The sequence below is a fragment of the Leucoraja erinacea genome, chromosome 21 (genome assembly GCF_028641065.1).
Source record: "Leucoraja erinacea ecotype New England chromosome 21, Leri_hhj_1, whole genome shotgun sequence".
NCBI classification, from domain to species: Eukaryota; Metazoa; Chordata; class Chondrichthyes; order Rajiformes; family Rajidae; genus Leucoraja; species Leucoraja erinaceus.
In genome coordinates, this window is record NC_073397.1 from 11,219,263 (window position 1) to 11,240,564 (window position 21,302).

The 21,302-nt window shown below is 45.8% G+C and overlaps 1 protein-coding gene across 1 annotated transcript in view; it reads left to right on the forward strand.

Moving 5' to 3' along the window:
- The window catches only part of lama5 (laminin, alpha 5), a 265,684-nt gene that overhangs the window by 199,101 nt on the left and 45,281 nt on the right, over nt 1-21,302 (forward strand). The window contains exons 41-55 of the mRNA XM_055652107.1: nt 131-361; nt 2,913-3,026; nt 3,287-3,414; nt 3,561-3,641; nt 4,955-5,169; nt 8,476-8,576; nt 10,374-10,554; nt 11,533-11,676; nt 11,762-11,913; nt 12,701-12,811; nt 12,909-13,020; nt 14,503-14,670; nt 19,261-19,457; nt 19,786-19,902; nt 20,999-21,153. Of these exons, the coding sequence (XP_055508082.1) occupies nt 131-361; nt 2,913-3,026; nt 3,287-3,414; nt 3,561-3,641; nt 4,955-5,169; nt 8,476-8,576; nt 10,374-10,554; nt 11,533-11,676; nt 11,762-11,913; nt 12,701-12,811; nt 12,909-13,020; nt 14,503-14,670; nt 19,261-19,457; nt 19,786-19,902; nt 20,999-21,153 (2,207 nt within the window). The remainder of the gene's footprint in view (nt 1-130; nt 362-2,912; nt 3,027-3,286; nt 3,415-3,560; nt 3,642-4,954; nt 5,170-8,475; nt 8,577-10,373; nt 10,555-11,532; nt 11,677-11,761; nt 11,914-12,700; nt 12,812-12,908; nt 13,021-14,502; nt 14,671-19,260; nt 19,458-19,785; nt 19,903-20,998; nt 21,154-21,302) is intronic.

Below are 21,302 nucleotides of genomic sequence, written 5' to 3' on the forward strand. Positions count from 1 at the left end.
GTTAGACCTTTTGTTCTGATCCACAAAGGATTGGATAGTTGTGGAAACATAAAAGGTGGAAAAGGCAGCTGTAGAGAAATGTAATTGTAATTTGAGTATTTGACGTTGGAACAAATGTATTTTTGCCCAGAGTAACTTCAGGCACGTACAAACACATAACCCTGTGTCCCGAGAAGAGATGATGATGGTGCTGGCCAGCCTGGATGGCCTACAGATACGAGTCCTTCACTCCCAATTGGCCAAGCGGGTCACACTGCACAATGTAATCCTGGAGCAAGCTGCAAACTCTGGAGATGGAGATGCTGCCAGCAATGTGGAAATCTGTCTCTGTCCAGCTAACTATGTGGGGGATTCATGTCAGGTACGAGTGATTCTTTCATGTTATTGTTGGTGGGTGTTCACAGAAATGCACCTTCCTTGCTGCTGAGGAGTTAATCATTCACGTGTTGGAAACATGAGGTTAGCTTAGAGATAAAGCGCGGAAGAAGGCCCTTCGGCCCATCAAGTCTGTTCTGACTAATGACCCCCATACACTAGCACTATCCTATGCACACTAGAAGCAATTTACCAAAGCTTATTCATCCTTATATGTCTTTGTAGAGTGGGAGGAAACTGGGGTGCCCAGAGAAAAACCCACGTGGTCATGGGGAGAACATACAAACTCTGCACAGACAGCACCTATAGTCAGGATGGAACCCGGGTGTCTGGCGCTGTAAGCAGCAACTCTACCGCTGTGCTTCTGGGTTGTGTGGGTAAATTCTTTTAAACCTGGAATTGTTCTTATTGGACGTTCAGAAACCTGATGGTAGTACAGGTAGAAGTTTGGAGTTTCCCAGAATGGTTACAGCAGGAAAAGAGATCATTTGGCCAAAACGAGTTTGCACCAGCTCTAAGTTGGAACAGTCTGGCTGGTCCCATTCCTGCACCCTCTCCACCTGATCTTGCAAATTCCTTCATTGAATCTACTTCCTCTGCCACCTCTTGCAGCGCATTCCAGAGCCCAAACACATCCTGCACGAGACAAATGTTCCTCATTTGTTTTGATTTAGTTTAGTTTGGTTTAGAGATACAACATGGAAGTCGGCCCTTCAGCCCACTGACACCACGACAAACACCGATCACCCGTTCACACTTGTTCTATGTTCTCCCACTTTCTCATCTACTCCCTACACAACAGGGGCCATGTTACAGAGGCCAACTAATCTGCAACCCTGCACCTCGTTGGGATATTGAAGGAAACTAGAACACCCGGAGGAAACCCACGTGGTCACAAGGAGAACACGTAAAGTCCACACCTAGGTTGCAGTGGAACCCAGATCTCTGGTGCAGTGAGGCAGCTGCTCTACCAGCTGCGCCCACTGTGCTTATTTTGCCAATTGCCCTCATTCTTTTCACCTAGTTCTGGACCACTCTGCCAATAACTGCATTGATATTTGAGAGAAACCACACTTTTGCTTCACATTGATTTTTTTTTCTGCCCAAGAGTGAAATTTCTTTGTGACATCTTTAAAGAAAGAACAGGGGAGCAAACCGATTAGTGAGTTCCTGTGAACAGGCAGGTTAAGCCAAACAACATCCTTTACTATTGGATTTTTACCAGATAATGCTGTGTATTCTCATTACAATCTTATTGGTCAGTGACTTTGCTTCATCTATTGCAAGTAAATTGCTGACAGCAACACTGATAATGGCAAGAATGCATTAACTTTTTGAACCTGATGTTTTTCATTGTTGTGTCCTTTGGAGCTGACCATCTGTGATAACATGTTATGACATTCTATGATAGTCATATTCATACAGCACAGAAAGAGGCCCTTCGGCCCAACTCGTCCATGCTGACTAAGATGCCCATCTAAGCTAATTATTTGCCCGGGTTTGACCCATATCCCTCTAAAACAATACTGTCATAGAGTCATACAGCATGGGAACAAGCCTTTAGGCTCAACTTGCCCACATCAACCCATCTATGCTAGTCTCACCTGCCCGCATTTGGCCTGTACCTTCTAAACCTCTCCTATCCATGCACCATGTTTTGCCTGAGAACCAAGTTTCTTGGCACAGTTACCTGATTAAAACTACTTGGGATAAACACATTTCTTTACATATTTGATCAATTTGGTTGGAGACTAGTGTTGCTACCCAACATTAATGTCATTGGCAAGACTGTGATTGATGTCAAAGCTTGAATTGTAGTTTCATTTGGCTGCTTTATCAGTGTAGTTTAGTTTAGAGATGCGGTATAGAAACAGGCCCACCGAGTCCACGCCGATCATCGATCACCCCTTCACACTAGGCCCATGTCATCCCATTTTCCCACTCCCTACACAGTAGGGACAATTTGCAGCGGCCAATTCACCTACAAACCCGCATGTCTCTGGGATGTGGGCGGAAACCTGAGAATGTGCAAACTCCGCAAAGACAGCACCTGAGGTCAGGATCGAACCCGGGTCTCTAGCGCTGTGAGGCAGCAGCTCTACCAGCTGTTCCACTGTGTTGTAAAAGTATATTCTGTGAAAGAGAGACTAGCTAAGCATTACAAAGCTTTGGCAGCTTACAGCCCAGTGGTAATGAACGGTGATTTCTCAAGTAACCCCTGCATTCCCTCTTTTGCCCCCTAGTTGTCCCACTAGTTCACGCATCTTTATATCCCTTTATTATCATCTCTTCCCCAGCCAACAATGGGCTATTATGGGCTCCACCCTTCCTTGGGCATTTATTGTCGGCCCTGCTTTGTTCGTGCCATTTCCTACCCCCTGTTCCCTCCCCTATACTTTCAGTCTAAACCAATTCCTGACCCAAAACATCACCCATCCTTTCTTCTCCCGAGATGCTGCCTGACCCGCTGAGTTACTTCTGCACTTTGTGTCTTTCTACAAACGTTGGATATCATTTTCCTTTCTTGGCCCCAACAGGATTGTTCGCCAGGTCATTATCGAGATACAAAAGGTCTTTTCCTGGGTAAATGTGTACCTTGCAATTGCAACGGCCATTCTGACCAGTGCCTGGATGGAACAGGAATATGCGTGGTAAGTATTTGTTTTGAAAATCTATTGAATCATTTGGAATTAAGGCCTTTGTTATTGTAAAAAGTGCATTGGAGGCTGAGGGAGTGACCTGACAGAGGTGTATAAAATTATGAGGCATAGATTAGAATTTTTTTTCCCCGGGGATGGAATATTAACTATTCAAGTGCATAGGTTGAAGGTGAGAAGAGGACAGTCTAAAGGAGATCTGCAAGGATGTAATTGTCAGCCAAGTGTTTAATTATAAAAACTTTTCTACCCAGAACTGCCAGCATAATACGGAAGGAGATGACTGTGAGCGCTGTAAGGCCGGGTTGGTTCGAAACGCCACGCTGGAAGCGGCTTCTCTCTGTGAACAGTGCCCGTGCCCCGTCAGTGTGTCTACCAACAAGTACGTATGTCTGGATCATCAGAAGACCACTGTGGGGAGGGTTGGGGCTGGTGGTCGGAGGACAGGGAGGGATCTCTAAAATTAATTTTTCTTAACCTCTTGGTTCTGAGTTTTTATATTTATTTAAACACTGCTCATCATTGCAGCTTTGCAAAGGACTGTGTTCACCGTGGAGATCGCTTCCAGTGCTTCTGTAAGCCAGGGTATGCTGGCTTAAAATGCGAAAGGTCAGTATTTTGTGCGCATGTGAAAGTAATAGCGAGGGAGCGTGAAACCGTGCAATATTAATATACATCACTTGTCAAGCCATGTCCACCATGACAGGAGGTGAGGCTGATTCTTTAAAACAGTGCCAGTTGTATATCTAAACCTTTCGGCATAAGAAGAAATATCTTGTCGACCATTGCCTTCAAGAGAGTATCTTATAAACTCACAGTAGTCATGAAAGCAAACAATGGGACAACAAATCAATACAATGGGAGGTTAATTAAGAGAAATGTAGAATGTTATGCTACGGTAATCTAATATAAGATAGCCCTTTTGAAAATGTGTACTCTGGATTATTTATGATTTTCTTTGAGAACCCTTATTTATATTTCGATCTGAACTTTTAGTCTTTTTAGGCCAGTTCAGTTCAGAGATAGCGCGGCATAGAAACATAGAAATTAGGTGCAGGAGTAGGCCATTCCCTTCTGGCCCATATGATGATGGCTGATCATCCAACTCAGTATCCCACCTGCCTTCTCTCCACCCCGATCCCCTTAGCCACAATCTACATCTAACCCCAGCACTATAGCCCACACACCCTCTGGGACAAGTTTTACCACTCTCTTTTGAAAAAACCATCTCGGTTTTAAAGATTTCCCCCCAGCTGTGATTCTGGACTTCCCTACCATCCCTTCCTGCAAAGCCTGATTGTTCCCGATGTTAGGGTTGCACTTCGGCCCACTGTGGGTCCACACACTGACCAAAACCAGGACATCCAGAGAAAGCTCACATGGTCACGGGGAGAATGTACAGATAGCTTCCATAGTCAGGATCAAATTCAAGTCTCTGACACTGTAAGCAACTCTGCCACAGTGAATGATTCTCAAGAAAAGACATTTGGACATGTACGTGGATAGGAAATGATTAGAGGGACATAGGCTAGTGTAGGACTAGTGCAGATGGGGCAACTTGGTCGGTATGGGCAAGCTAGGCCGAAGGGTCTGTTTTCATGCTGTGTGACTTTATGACTCTAAACAGCCACTGGTAACAGGCTTCAGAGAGTCGTTGCTTCATAACTACAATGAAGTTAGCATCTTTGCAGATTGACCCTCCTAATCTCCTGTATCTCTGTGCTTTGTCTTTATTCAACCACATTAGCCAATTCAGAAAGTGTCAAATCAGGAAAAACAGTGTCCTGCGTCTTACTGGGACTGATATAATACAGTATAATCTTTGAATACATTGCTCGTGACTATAAACGCAAGTGGAGTGAATTTTTTTGTTGTTCTAACCATTTCTGCCCTGTTAAAAACTGTTGTCCTTTATTGTGAAGGTGTGCCCCAGGTTACTATGGAAACCCAATGGTCTTGGGAAGCCAGTGTCAGCCGTGCAATTGTAATGGCAACACAGACTCGAACATGCTCTTCAGCAGTTGTGATTCACTGACAGGAGAGTGTCTGGGGTGTATGCACAACACAGCTGGGCCACACTGCGAACACTGTGCCCCAGGTTTCTATGGAGATGCACTGATCAGCAAGCAGTGTGCACGTAAGTTGAGTGTGTCATTAGATTAACGTGGAACTCCGTCCAGAAATTATATTGTTTCGCATTCAAGGTTTTCTAATGCCTCTTCGTAACATTCATTTCAGAAAGATAATTGGTTCTGGTGCAATTATTTTCTGTGCAAAAAGACAAATCTGCATCCATAACACAGATAATTCTCTCCCCTCCCATTCACCAAGTCAGAGACCTGAGCAGAACTCCCAACCCCAGGAAAATGGGTCACGGTGAGTATGGTGGGCAAATGTCCCACCCTAACTCACCCCTGGTGGTCAATCTGCCTAAGGGGAAGGGCCAGCTCAAGATCTGTGATCTGGAGTAAAATTACAGGCTCCCACTGCCAGGTGACTGTTTGTCTTGTGAACTACATGTCTCGTTTGAAAGTGTGTAAGTGTGTGTACTGCATATTATATATATTATAATGTGTATTATATATTTATGTGTATACATATATGTGTGTGTGTTATATAGTATGATGTATGTTATAGTTATATATATATATAGTATAATGTATAGTGTGTGTAGAGTATAATGCATATCATGTACAGCATGATATATTATGTAGTATAATGGTACAATATATACAATATATAATTATACACAGTGTAATGTGTGTGTATATATATGAGTGTGTGTGTGTGTATACACACACACACACAGGCACACATATAAATATATATATATATGTGTGTGTGTGTGTGAGTTTTATATAGTACACACACATCAGACTCTGAAGAAGATACAAGATACAAGATAGATTTAATTGTCACGTGTGCCTGATGGCACAGTGAAATGAATTCCCATACAGCCATACAATAAAAATCAACAGGACACAACACACTATAGGGTTTGACATAAAGAAGGGTCTTGACCTAAAACGTCACCTATTCCTTCTATCCAGAGATGCTGCCTGTCCCGCTGAGTTACTCCAGCATTTTGTCTCTATATAAGGATCAGTGAGTGCTCTCTTGTGCAACTTTCATATTGTGTCATCAATCTGCATCTTGGCTGGCTGATGGCTTTTCTGGCTCTCTTGGTTTAAACTTCCAGTCTTAACTAAACTGAGAAACCTCTCAAGTGTTTAAAGAAGGACTTAACATTCCGTCAATTGCACTTTAACTCTTCAGAGACTTTTTAATGACAGAGATCAAGTCTATAGAAACTAATTTTAAATGGTTGTCATTGAGTGACAATTCCTTTCCTTTTCATGTTGAATTGTGTGTTTCCTTTTCAACATAATCTCTTTTGGATGTGGATCAAAAATGGTGCTTCCTGGCCTTTAATCCTCCACCAGCTCCAAAATGCACGGTCTGAGCATATGTGGGGGACGTAGGAATGGAACGTGGGTTCCTGCCATGTCTGTCCAGCCAGATTCAGAGCGGTTGTTGGCATCATTTACACATAGCTGGGAACAATTTGGCTAAACATGTTCCTCCTTTTTCTTTCAACAGTCATTCTGTTATATTTTCTGTAATCTTCCGGAATTCGATGGGCTTCTTTTGTGGAATTGAAGTACATCAGAATATATTAGCCACATATATTGGCACGGGTATAAGGGCGGCACAGTGGAAGAGTTGCTGTCTTATAGCACCAGAGACTTGGTTTCGATCCTGACTATGGGTGCTGCCTGTACGGAGTTTGTACATTTCTCCCTGTGACTGCGTGGGTTTTCCCCGGGTGCTCCGGTTTTCCTCCCACATTCCAAAGACGTGTGGGTTTGCAGGTTAATTGGCTTCTGTGAATTGTCCCTCGTGTGTCGGATAGAACTCCGGGTGCTCTGGTTTCCTCTCATGCTCCAAAGATATACAAGTTTGTAGGTAAATTGTCCCGAGTGCTTAGAATAGTGCTAATGTACGGTGTGATCACTGGTCGGTGCAGACTCGCTGGGCCAAAGGGCCTGTTTCCACTCTGTATCTCTAAAGATTGGCTACTTCCTCTTTAGAGCCATTCCCACTAATTCAGATTGTTACTGGTTTACATTGCTCCAAATAAAGTCCAGTTCCTGGTGCTTTTTTGTTGTTGTCTTTAATACGTCCTATCTTAAAATGCCTCTACAAATGCCAGTAATCAGTAGCATATTCTGCCTCCCTTCCTTGAGAGTATCCAAGGAAGAGAGATGTGAATGAAAACCCTTTCATGTGCTGAGGACACTCCAAGAAATTTTGCAGTCAATAAATTACTTTTAAAATGCATTTGCTGACTCTTTGTGAAAAGATAGAAGATCAATTTGCCCTAACGAGTCCAATAAATAACTGCTTCATTGCCATCGACTGGGGTTTATTAAAGGGTCATTCTTGAAATAAACTCCATTGTAGTTCCTGAACATGTTTTCTATCCATTGCAATGGGGCAGCCCCCCCATCCAGTCCACAGTGGGTTACGTGCCCAAGACCTGCTCAACATGTTCCCACATTTCTCTGCTTCGAGACGTGGCGTTCATCTACCAAATGCAGCAGCATTGAGTCATGGTTAATCCATCACCTGAGATGGCAGTGATCCGTTATACATGGGCTTGCTTCATATACAGGCACCATGCATTTTACAAATGTTCGATTAATGAGTTTTTAGAATAATGCGCTTGTCTCATTACTACTAAAGTTTAATTCACATGCTCCTATTTTCAGAATGACGCACTTAAATTTCTACCTGGCACCGTATGGCAGTGTGGTCGCGTGTGGTGCCTGTCATATGTCTGATTTTACCACAAAATGCTGGAGTAACTCGATGGGTCAAGCAGCATCTCTGGAGAAAAGGAGTAGGTGCCGTTTCAGGTCGAGACCCTTCCTTAGACTGCAGACCCTTCCAGTCTGAAGAAGGGTTTCAACCTGAAACATCACCTATTCCTTTTCTCCAGAGATGCTGCCTGACCCGCTGAGTTACTCCAGCATTTTTCATCCATCTGCAGTGTAAACCAGCTTCTGCAGTTCCTTCCTACATCTGTTTGACTTCCGCGCTTTTCGATTTACACGCTGCTTTTCCACTGCGTAACCCCTTTGTGAAACACAAAGTGCCTGTACTTTACATTGAAACACGAACAGCCTTGCCTATGAACTCTTCCCAAGTTAGCTGTGTGAGACGCTGCCAATGGTGGCAGCAATATCATGTGCACTGTCTCTGAAATTCATTCGCTGAAGCTAACGGAACAGATGTTGAAGTTCAGTAAAACCCTATGAATTTCTAAATATTTAAATCTGAGTTCAATGTATGTCACACGTTATAATTAACCATCATGGTATTAACTCAGTAAAACTGCAAGTTTTCCCATTGAGTGTTGTTTAACTTTGTGAATCCCCAGCTTGCAGTTGTTCACCATGTGGGACTGAGTCTTGTGATGCGCGCACTGGTGAGTGTGGATGCAAGGCCGGGGTGATGGGGCCACAGTGTGACCAGTGTAAGGTAAGCAAAGCTTGGTTCATTCCGCATATTATGGAAGGAGTGGCCCATTTCCCTCAAATCCCTGCATCCCGATGTTAGTCCTTCTCCGTTGCGCTGTCAGCAATTAATCCTCATCGATCAGCTTGCTCTGGACCCAGAAATGACTCAAGGAAAATCTGGGCTTTGGAAGCCATTTCACTGCGCGGCGAGCCAACATGTCTGTGTGGTCCTTCCTCTTGGAAACTTGGGCAAAGCCGGGAGTACATCGAGACTCTCTCCCCAATATGCCAAGTGTCTTTCCGACATTCAATATTTGCTAGCTGAAGGCAGGCGTGAGCTGAGGAGGATGGATGCTGGTTGAGGGGTGATTGCAGGGGAACACAACGCAGTTTATGCTGCTGCTTAGCCGTCAGGGGAAACATATTTACTGAGTCTTAGAGTCTTATGGCGTGAAAACAGGCCCTGCGGCCCAACTTGCCCACACCAACCAACATGTCCCATCTACACTAGTCCCACCTGCCTGTATTTGGCCCACATCCCTCAAACCCTGTCCTACCCATGTACCTGTCTAAATGTTTCTTAAGACATGCGATAGTACCTGTCCCAACTACTTCCTCCAGCAGCTCATTCCATACACCCACCGCCCTTTCTCTGAAAAAGCTACTCCTCATGTTCCTATTAATACTCCGGCCCCCCCCCCCCCCTCCAACTCCCAGCTTAAACCTATGTCCCCTGGTTCTCAATTCCCCTCTTCTGGGCAAGAGATTCTGTGCGTCTACCCGATCTACTCTCATGTTTTTGTACACCTCTAAAAGATCGCCCCTCATTCTCCTGTGCTGCAAGGAATCGGGTTCTAGCCTGCCCTACCTCTCCCGATGCCCTCGAGTCCTGACAACACCCTCGTAAAGCTTCTCTTCACCCTTTCAAGCTGGACAACATCTTTCCTATAACATGATTCCCCAAACAGAACATAATACTCTAAATGTGGCCTCACCAATATCTTCTATAACTGCAATATTACTTCTCAACCTCTATACTTAATACTCCGACTGATGAAGGCCAATATGACAAAAGCCTCTTTGACCACCTTATCTACCTGTGGTGCCACTTTCAACAAACTATGTACCTGCACTCCTAGATCCCTCTGCACTACAACACTCCCCAGAGCCCTACCTTTCACTGTGTAATCCTAGTTAGTTTTCCGAAAATGCAACACCTCACATTTCTCAGTATTAAAGTCCATCAACCATTCCAACCGATCAAGATCCTGCTGCAATTTTTGACAACCATCTTCACTATCTGCCAAACCACCCACTTTTGCGTTATCTGCAAACTTGCTAATCATGCAATGTACGTTTTCATCCAAATCATTGATATAGATGACAAACAGCCATGGGCCCAGCACCAAACCCTTAGGCACAGGCCTCCAGTCCAAAAGGCAATCTTCCACCATCAACCTCTGCTTCCTTCCATGAAACCAATTTTCTATTCATTCAGCTATCTCTCCTTGGATCCCATGGGATTTAATTTTCCAGAGCAGCCTACCATGCGGAACCTTGTCGGATGCCTTGCTGAAATCCACATACACAACACGTTCAGGTAGATGGATAGGAAAGGTTCAGGGGATGTGGGCCAAACGCAGGCTGACGGGACAAGCTTAGATGGGGCATCTTGGTTGACGTGGATGAGTTGGGCAGAAGGGTTTGTGCTGTATCACTCAATGAAGACCAATGGTTGGTTTGTTTGCAACACACCAGTCAGTTTTGCTTCCAAAACCAGCGAGCCACTGCTGCCGTCTCATGTATTTTTTCTCTGCAGATTGGATATTATGGATACGGAAGCTGCACTGGCTGCCAGAGGTGTTCCTGTGATGTGGCTTCTCAGAGTGAAATCTGTGACTCCCAAAGTGGCCAGTGTCCTTGCTTACCCGGGGTATCCGGTCGCCAGTGCCAGCAGTGTGCCCCCGGGTATTGGCGCTTCAGTCCGAGCGGTTGCCAGAGTAAGTGGGTACAAGCAGAGGGGACCGAGGAAGGCCCAACATATCATCTGTTCGTTTATGTTCTCGTTCACTGAAGCGCTGCATCAGTCCGGCTTTTAAAAAAAAACACAAAGGAGAACACAAAATGCTGTAGTAACACGATGGGTCGGGCAGCATCCGTGAGGGATATTTAGAGTTGATGTATAAAGTCGGGACCCTTCTTCAGACTAAGTTTCTCTAGTACTTTCTGTTGTACTCAAGATTCCAGCATTTACAGTTTCCTCGTGTCTCCAGGTTTTTTTTAACTAAGTGTGCTACTGTTGGAGCTACCTTCTCTGCCACATCGGGTACATTCCCCAGTCCTCCCTGCTGTCTACAATCTTGGGTTATAATTCCAAATTGTGCATCATTTTATCCATTTGATTTTTCCTGGAAATGTTTCAAATTGAACAAGATTACAGAGGCGTTGACAGGTGGGATGGTGAGAATGTGTTTTCTTTGCTTGGGGAGTCTATGACTAGGGAAGACAGACTCTGGATCAGTTCCACTTGCTCCATCTCCCTTTTGTGCTCTTTCATGCTCTTTCTCCCTTTTGCGCACTCTCTCTCTTGCACTCTCTCCCTCTCTGCCCCTTTTGCGCACTCTCTCCCTCTCTTGCTCTCTCTCGCTCTCCCCTCCCACACCTGTTTAGGACTGGGAAGATGGGATTTTTCTGCAAGTAGCATTGTACTCTCCATCACTGGGAGCTGTGGATCAGGGCAGTGTTTTGAACAATGACGGTCCACGCCAGCCCCTGTAATGGCCCATGCACATTGATGGCCCCATGTCACTGCCAGCAAAAGCCCTCATTCCGATATCCTGGATTGTAGCCTTCCCATTTCCACCAGCAGAACAAGGGTTTGGAATTTCCATTTTATGTTCTTTCAAGGCAGTGAAGGAATAATGTCACAACTAAAACTTTGAGATGTTTTGACTAAATGTAATTTAATTTTACTCCAGGATGCGTCTGCAATGGGGGGCCGTGTAACCCGCGGACTGGAGCGTGCGTGTGCAACAACGGCTTGTCGGGCAGGCAATGCGATACCTGTTTGAAATTGAATGAGGTTCCTGTCGTCAATGGTCTCTATTCCACGAAGTGTGAGCGTGAGTGGCTTTGCGTTTATCTTTTCTCTTCAAAACTTTTCACCTCAAGCGACAAGGGGTAAAACCTAATCGTTCTTTGATGCAGCTTGTGATAGTTGCATCGTAGTTCTTTTGGAAGATCTGAATCGGACGGCAGCCGTGCTGCCAGAAATCAGGGAGCAGCTTTCAAATATCACCGCCAGTTCCATCGTGTGGAAGCGAATGAACGCCTTGAACGACAGCTTGGGGCAGCTGGAGGTGAGTCACGCTGTGTGGATGTATGTCTGAGCCCAATAGGAATAACACAGTGCCTCACAGTGTCAGACACCCGGGTTTGATCCTGACTACGGGTGCTGCCTGCACGAAGTTTGTACATTCTCCCTGTGCCCCACATTGGTTTTCCCCGGGTGCTCCGGTTTCCTCCCACACTCCAAAGACGTACTTTATTTTGTTTTTTAGTCCAAGGGAGGTGAATCTGTGGAAATCATTGCCACAGACAGCTGTGGAAGCCAAGTTAATGGGTATTTTTAATGCGGAGATAGACAGATTCTGGAATAGTGAGGTTGTCAGGGGCTATGGGGAGGAGGAGATTGGGGGGGTTGCGAGGGAAAGATAGATCAGCCATGATTGAATGGTGGAATAGTTTTGATGGGCCAAACGGCCTCATTCTGTTCCTGCAACTTGTGAACTTCCTTCTCCAAACCTTGCGGACCAGTAGCTAAGAAATAAATCCTCAATATGGTAATTGTACCATTGATTTTCCCAGCCGCGATCACCGCTGATATCAAACTCTTCCGATTTATATTTTGGCATATCTTCCCTCTGTGTGAATAACCCATCTACTTTGCAAGCGTAGATGGACACAAAAAGCTGGAGTAACTCAGCGGGGCAGGGAGCATCTCTGGAGAAAAGGAATGGGTGACGTTTCGGGTTGAGACCCTGCTTCAGACTTTGGAAGCGTTGTGTGCACTGATGACTGCGTGACTGTGGATTTATTACATTGACGAATCTAATTCATGACTGGATGTTGCTGCTTTATGTTCAGGGTGACCTCCGCCGATACAGGGGTACGCAGGACCAAAGCAAGAATCAGACTGACGAATTGGAGGCAACCAGCATGAACCTAACACAAGTCTTGGATGCTTTTGAAGCAAAGGCAAGTGTCCTTTCTTGCCAAAGTCCTCTGGCACTATCTTGTTCTCTCGTATCGACCTCGTACTGACCCCACTTCCTCTGCCCACCCTTCTCTCCAGGTCAATGTGACCAACAGGAAGGCAACAGCACTGGCGGAGAGTGTTGATGGGACCCACCAGCATGCTATTGGATTGCTTAATAATATCACAAGCCTCAGAAACACCATTTTAGGTAAATCCCATTGATTATGTTTGAATGTTTCTGTGGATGTTATTTGGCAAAGTGACACAGCGCGTATCATGCATGATATCACTCTTTGTAAACCATTACACGATCGTTTGCTGATCCTCGCTGCAGGACCACGTGAAGGGTGGCACTGTGGCACAGCAGGTAAAGCTGCTGCCTCACAGCGCCAGTGACCTGGGTTCGATCCTGACCTCAGGTTCTGTCTGTGTGGAGTTTGCACGTTCTCTCTGTGACCACACGGAACTCCCCCGGATGCTCCAGTTTCTTCCCATGTCCCAAAGAAGTGCAGGTTTATACATTACTTGGCATCTGTAAAATTGTCCCTAATGTTAGGGAGTGGATGTGGAAGTTGGATAGCGTAGAACTTGTGTACGGGTGGGTGATCAATGGTCGACTTGGACTCAGTGGGCTGAAGGGCCTGTTTCCATGTTGCATCTTTCAATGGTTGCCTTTTCTGTTTGATGAAAATTGGACAAGAACTTTGCCTGTTTTCAATACATCCCAAAATAATGTTCCTTTCCCTTTTGGTGTCCATGCCTCAGTTAATGACAGCGTCCATCCATTCACTCCTTGTCTGTGCCGTTGCATGTGCCTGATGGCTAATGTGTTTACCTTCAAACCCTGCAGTCTTGGAGAGAAACGGCACAAAAACAGGAGCTTTGTGAAGAATGCTGTGGATTATTTGTATTAATAGCTTAATAATGATTTCTAATTTCAATAGAGGTTCACAGAGCATAATTCAAAATGATGTTCTTCACATCTTGCCTCTTTGAATGGTGTGTTGGATAGAACTGGTGTACATGGCTGGTTGGCACAGACTCAGTGGGTCGAATGGCCTGCTTCCACGCTGCATCTCTAATCTAAAATCAGTTGACACCTTAGATTGTGCATCTCATTATCTCAAAACGAGTATGACTGTCCTCTCATGGAGGACGCCTGTGCGTGACTTTGTTTAACATGGGGAGACTGGTGCACAGACAGCCACCACACGGTCCTTGACAGATCTGGGTCACGATCCAGTGGCATGGAGTCCAAAACAACCATCTATCACCGTGCTCATATTCTTCTACAGAGACATAAAGGCCTGTTCCACTTTCACGACCTAATTCACGACCTCTGCCGAGTTTGCCCTTGACGCATACTCGCAGCATGGTCGTCACGAGGTTGTAGGAGGTCGTAGGTAGGTCGTAGCAGGCCGTGATGCTAGTCGTAGGTACTCGTGGCATCAAGTTGGTCGGGGCGTTTTTCTAGCATGATGAAAAATGTCCACGAGTAAAAAAGGTCGTGAATTAGGTCGTGAAAGTGGGACAGGCCCTTTAGCCTGACGGTTCCTCTTCTGGGTTGGTTGCAGAGTTACGAGTGACTTTTTTAGCCTGAGGAGTTACCTGTGACTTTTATGGCCAGTTTGATTTGGGCGAAAGCGGGGGAGAGCATGTACTGACCTCACCATGAAACCTTGTTCCTCAGATCTGATTGACCAGATGAACAAAACACGGCTCAACACCAGCATGCCAACCACCGAAGAATTTGTGAAGAAACTAGCAGAGGTGGAGATGTTACTGAAGGAAATGAGGAACCGCAATTTCAGCAGTCAGCACGATGCGGCCGATCACGAGAACGCTGAAGCGATGAAACGTGAGTAGCAAACACGTGGGACAGGAGCGTGCGCTTAATGAAGTGGACGGGTGAATGAGGACAATTTCCAGATATTGAGGGCAGTGGTGGCTGCGGTAGAGTTGCTGCCTGATAGTGCCAGAGACCCAGGGTTCAAGTTTATTGTTGCTATACCAATTGGTACAAATAAAACAAACACAACACACGATAGAATTTAACATGAACACCCACTGTGAGGGAAGGCAATAAAAGTTCAGTCCACTCCTCTATGTTCACCCGTGGTCGTGGCCTATTTGAGGCCTCTGCAGTCTCCGCAACGGCGGCCCGATGTTCAGGCCCTCTCGCCGGATGATGGAACTCCAGCGTCGAAAGAACACTCTCAGCGGCCTGGAGTTCCGAATCGGCCGCTTCCTACCGGAGACCACGGCTCCCGACGTCCACAGGCCGAGCGGGGTGGAGCGCCACACGGCAATCCTCGGCGAAAGATCCCAGGGCCCTGCTTGTTAAAATTAGCGCCGCAGACCACAGCTCCATGGTGTTAAAATCGGCAGTCCCAGCACTCCGAACCTCCACATGGCGACCCCAGTAAGGCATTGTCCGCTCCGCTGCTGAAGCTCTGGTCGGTCTCATAGAAACATAGAAACATAGAAATTAGGTGCAGGAGTAGGCCATTCGGCCCTTCGAGCCTGCACCGCCATTCAATATGATCATGGCTGATAATCCAACTCAGTATCCCGTACCTGCCTTCTCTCCATACCCCCTGACCCCCTTAGCCACAAGGGCCACATCTAACTCCCTCTTAAATATAGCCAATGAACTGGCCTCCACTACCCTCTGTGGCAGAGAGTTCCACAGATTCACCACTCTCTGTGTGAAAAAAGTTCTTCTCATCTCGGTTTTAAAGGATTTCCCCCTTATCCTTAAGCTGTGACCCCTTGTCCTGGACTTCCCTAACATCGGGAACAATCTTCCTGCATCTAGCCTGTCCAACCTCCAGCAGGAAACCTGCGCCAATCCAGCTGGTAGGCCGTGAGGAGGGGGCGAAGATGCGACTCTGAGAATAGACGCATCCTCGACCTGGAAGTGACTGAGAAAATAGTTTTCCCCCCCCCCCCCCCCCCCCCCCCCCCCCCCCCCCCCCCATCCCCCCCCCCCCCCCCCGCCCCCCCCCCCCCCACATAAAAAGGCTATACCTCCAAAACAAAACTTTTGATAAACTAAAAATGTTTTTAAAGGATGAAAGGATGAACAGCTGCAGGTGAGGCAGCCATACTCAACAGCGCCACCTTCCAGCCCTGACCTTGAGTGCTGTCTGCACGGTGTTTGCATGTTCTCCCCGTGACCCCGTGGGTTTTCTCTGGGTGCTCCGGTTTCCACGCGCACTCCAAAGATGTGCGAGTTTGTAGGTTAATTGTCATCTGTAAATTGTCACAATTGTGTAGGATAGTAGAGTGTATGGGGTGGTCGGTGCAGAATTGATGGGCCGAAAGGCCTGTTTCCGCACTGTATCTCTAAAGTCTAAAGACAGCAAACAACTTACATTGTTTTAGAAAGGAGGGAGTGGGAAAACAAGGAACTGCAGATTAGTTTGCCTAATGTCAGACTGGAATTGGAAATGAAAATCTGCAAATCCTGGAATCCTGAAACAAACACAGAACACGTTGGAAGTACTCAGCAAGTAGACATCGTCCATGGAAGGAGAAATCATGTTTCTGTTTTAGGTCAAAGTCCTTGCGAGCTGGTAAGGCGAGAAAACAAGTTACAGGCATCCCTGGGTTCCAAACGCCCAACTTATGCAAACTCAAGCAAGCTCCAATATTAATATTCATTTGATGTAACTACATAGATTAGTCCCTGTGATTGGCAGACTAGTTTACGATACGATATGATAGAACTTTATTTATCCCAGGAGGAGAAATTGGTCTGCCCACAGTCATAAAACACAACAAAATACTCTCACCACACTTTCAGTTATTTGTTCTTAGTTTAAAGTCTTGTGTGATTCTGATGCCATTCATTACATTACTGTGGATGTATGGTTACAATATTGCGTGATTTGTGTAGATGTACTGACATGCCAACAAAGTCGACTTCGGATCTTGGTAAAATGGAAACCTGTTCATAATGTGGAGACGGCCTGTAGATTAAAGTTGCAGACAAGGCGGGGCAGCAATGGGTAGGACAAAGGGAATATCGGCACTTGGATGGAGGCTGGAGATAAGTTCTGGGGGTCATCTAGTGGATGGGTTAATGGGGGCATTAGAGAGAAAAAATATGTTCACTGGAAGTTCTTCTTATGGAGTCAACATCACAAGATTAGAAACTGTTCAGCCAGAGCTGAATACACTTCTCGGCATCAGCATACAATTGCACTCTTGTGCTTCTCGTGAGTGGTGGTGGAAAGATTGGTGGAAACAGTGCCGCGACGTGAATGCTCTTTCCTTGACCCCCCACTGGACGTTTGTAACGATGGAGAGAGCCTGGGTGTTAACATCATGATAGTTGCATCATGACCTGTTACAACAGCTCCCAAAGCACAGGGGTGCAAATGCTGCAGAGAATGGTGGACTAAGTCCTCTACGTCGAAAACAATTACACAATAAGGTGAAGGTAGACAAAAAGCTGGAGAAACTCGGCGGGTGAGGCAACATCTATGGAGCGAAGGAATGGGTGACGTTTCGGGTCGAGACCCTTCTTCAGACTGAGTTTATCCAGCTTTTTGTCTACCTTCGATTTTTCAAGCAACTACAGTTCTTTCTTAGACATAATAAGGTGATGTCTCAAGGATCCCCATATCTGGGCCATCTTCTTGCTGCTATCATCAGGTAGTAGGCACAGTAGCCTGCGACTTTCCTACATCCACCAGGTTCGTGAACCAACCTGCACAACCCTAATCCTACCTAGGCAATGGAACACTATGGACCACCTCTTGTACTACTTGTTTTCCAATTGTGTATTTTTCTATTGATGCCTTGGAATGGTCTTTGTCTTTTCACTATCTTGCAGAGTTTAGATATAGTTTAGGATTTTGTCCATAGTCTATGTGCCCATGATGCTGTTGCAACAAGTTTTTCATTGTACCTGTACCTCACCAAACTCAAACCTATGGCAATAAACTCAACTCAACTTAATAGAAGAAAGTGGCAATAAAAAGAGAAAATAAACATATTGTTTATATTATTGAAACGCATTTTCTCTACATTATTTAAACTCAGTGAGTACTTTGGTATTGTGTGTAGCATTGTAAAGATTTAAGGGACTGTCCCACTTGGGCAACCTAATTGGCGAGTTTAGGAGAGTTTGAAAAAATGTCATGTTGAAGACCTCCTTCGACTCTGTTGAAGACCGCCTACGACTAGCTACGACTAACTTCGGGAAAATTGGACACGGAATAGCGGAGAGTGAAGACGAACTCCTTCGACCTCCCTTCGACTATGTTGAAGATTATCTACGACGACCTTCGACTATCTTCAACTACCCTCGATTACCTACGACTAACATGCTGACCTACTACGACCTACTACGACTAAACCTACGAGTAAAAAACAGTATCGATTTTTTTCATGGCGAGCTTTTTTCACTTGCGTGCATTTTTCAGCATGTTGAAAAATACGCCGCGACCTAGCTGAGGCCTCGAGTCCACGGGGACTACTCTCGAGCATGAAGGAGAGTTACAAAGACCTCCTACAACCTCGTGTTGACCATGCTGCGAGTATAAGTCGAGGGCAAACTCGTGGATTAGGTCGCCCAAGTGGGACAGCCCCTTTTGGCTGTTGTCCAGGGTGCTCACAGACCTTTGGCAGCCACCATGTTTCCCTTCACCTTCCATCACTCTCATTTTGCTAACCCCCCCCCCCCCCCCCCCCCCCCCCCATATAAAACCCACATGAGAAATGGATGTGAATTGTGGTACAAAATATCATGATTCAAACACCAGAACAAGCCACCATCTTATCTCTGGTGCATTTTCTAAATACCTCAGTCCACCAAGGTCCACCTGCTGGATCTCCCAGGTGCTAACCATTTTAACCCCTTCCCATTTCTATACTTAACTTTCTATCCATTGCAATAGTGAGGCCACATGTGCACTGAAGGAAAAACACCTCCTATTCTACTTCAAGGTTGATAAAAATGCTGGAGAAACTCAGCAGGTGAGGCAGCATCTATGGAGCGAAGGAATAGGTGACATTTTGGGTCGAAACCCTTCTTCAGACCTCAGGCCTTCAGTCTGAAGAAGGGTTCCGACCCGAAATGTCACTGGTTCTTTTTCTCCAAAGATGCTGCCGGACCCGTTGAGTTACTCCAGCATTTTGTGTCTATCTTACAGAGATGCTGCCTGATCAGCTGACTTACTCCAGCACTTTGTGCTATTTTTTAATGTATATTGTTTCTGTGTAGATAACCACTTGGGGATATGTGAATAAGAAATATATTCTAAAAACCTCCAAGCCATCAACAAGATTGTGTACCTTCCAATCTGTACTTCAGGTCACCTGCTCCAGGGAGAATGCAGAGGGAAAGTTGTCTTTGCAAGAGATTACGTTGTACTTGTTCCATGGATGTTTTGGAGGCTAGGTTTGCTGCTTAACCTTTATCTGCTTGCTCCTCTAGTACTTGAACGGGTCAAAGAGCGGCTGGATAAACCTTTACAACACCTTAAGGATTTGGTTGAGGACATCAACGATATGTTACTGAAACATAACTCTCAGATGATGGACCTGAGGGATGCCCTGAATGAAGCAGTGAACAAAACCGGGCAAGTGAATGAAAAGAACAAAATCAACGAGCTGTTATTAGCAGAGAGCAAGGTGAGAATTTTGAGGCAGTTCTTCAAGAGACTTTTAGCTGCGCTTTGAGTAAGATTCATTGCTGAGTTAGTTTTTTCCAGCAACTATCACATTTTACCTTGTTTAGCTGTTTATTAGGGGCCAGATTTTCTCTGTGCCTTCCGATCAGCAGCTGTCCTTGCAGGGAATTTAGAGAATTTTCTCGGAAGGCAGCGTCTGAGGACATGATCTCAGCCATCTCTCCTTCCACCTGTGCGGGTAGCAGTGGGGGAGGCCATTTTCTTCCTTGATCGCTATTGATTCTGTAGAAAGCAGCTAGAAACAATGTTGTGTTTCATTGTACTCGCAGCGAAATGTGGAAGATTTGAAGAAGCGACACCAGCAAGTAGTGGAAGTGCTGACGTTGGCGAGAAAAGACCTGGACCAGGCCTCTGATCTTCTCCGCATGTTGGAGGATGCCAAAGAGGTGGGTGACCCGGCCATAGCTGCGGCTTTATCAGCCTGTGCAGTCAAAGACTTGCAATCACAAACTTGGATAAGCGCCATTGGTGTTCTATTTTCCTGCTTGGCGATGTCTCTCATATATCTAACAATTGGGCGCAACAAAATACACTATTTCCTGACCAGTGTTATTGCAAGCTACTAGTCTTCCTAATAATTTTCATACTTTACTACATCAGAGCGTCACAGTAGCACAGTGCTACACTGCCTTACAGCGCCAGTGACCCGGGTTTGATCCTGACTACTTGAGCCTGTAGGGAGTTTGTAGGTTGACCACGTGGGTTTTCTCTGGGTGCTCCGGTTTCCTCCCACATTCCAAGGACATGCAGGTTTGTAGGTTGTAGGAAGGACCCGCAGATGCTGGTTTAAACCGAAGATAGGCACACAATGCTGGAGTAACTCAGCAGGCCAGGCAGCATCTCTGGATAGAAGGAGTGGGTGATGTTTCGGTTGGAGACCCTTCTTCGACCCAAAACGTCACCTATTCCTTCAATCCAGAGATGCTGTCCGTCCTGAGTTACTCCAGCATTTTGTATCTATCTCAGGTCTGTACGTAATTGGCTTCTGTAAATTGTCCCTGGTGTGTAGGATAGAACTAGTGTACTGGTGATCGCTGGTCGGCTAATCGGGCACCGAAGAGTCTGAGTGCCTAATTGAAGGAAGAGATCATTGTAAAGGGACTTTGTCCCTGTAACCTGTGTAGAGGATAGCACAACTAGTGCACTGGCTGATCGCTGGTCGCGTACCAGGACAAAATGGGGAAGGCACCGAAGAGTCTGATATGAGGGCGTGCCTAATTGAAGGAAGATATCATGTGCATGGGTGTTAACGCCGCAGTCTTTTTGGAATACAATCGCAAAGCTGTCAGACAAAGACTGATTTTCCACCCCCATCTTCCCGCCCCCTCTGAAGGCCACCACCTCTCATTGCATTTGCTTTTCATGTATTGTGTGTTCGAGTCTCCCTCTTGGGCATCAAAACTGTATCGGCACTACAGGATGAACATTGTAATCAGCCCTGAATTGAAATAACACCCTGTAAATCTGTTCATTGGTGCCTAGGGCTACGAGAAGTTGGCAGCAAAGTTGGATGGAGCCAAGATACCCCTCAATGAAAAAGTGAAGAAATTCTCTCCAGCGAGCAGCAAAACCCCAATTGTCGAACGGGCGGAGGAACATGCCAGGTTCCTGGATGAACTGGCTAAGAACCTGTCCAGGTAAATCGTTTGGTGGTTGGCTTGTGACTTTGGCTGAGGCTGCTCTGTGGTTTTGAGACGTCCCACTCTGCCTCATCTCAGGGTCTGCCTATGGCCGGATCTGAATTTGTCACCGGGGTTTAAAGTCAGCATTGCTTATCTCTAGAAAT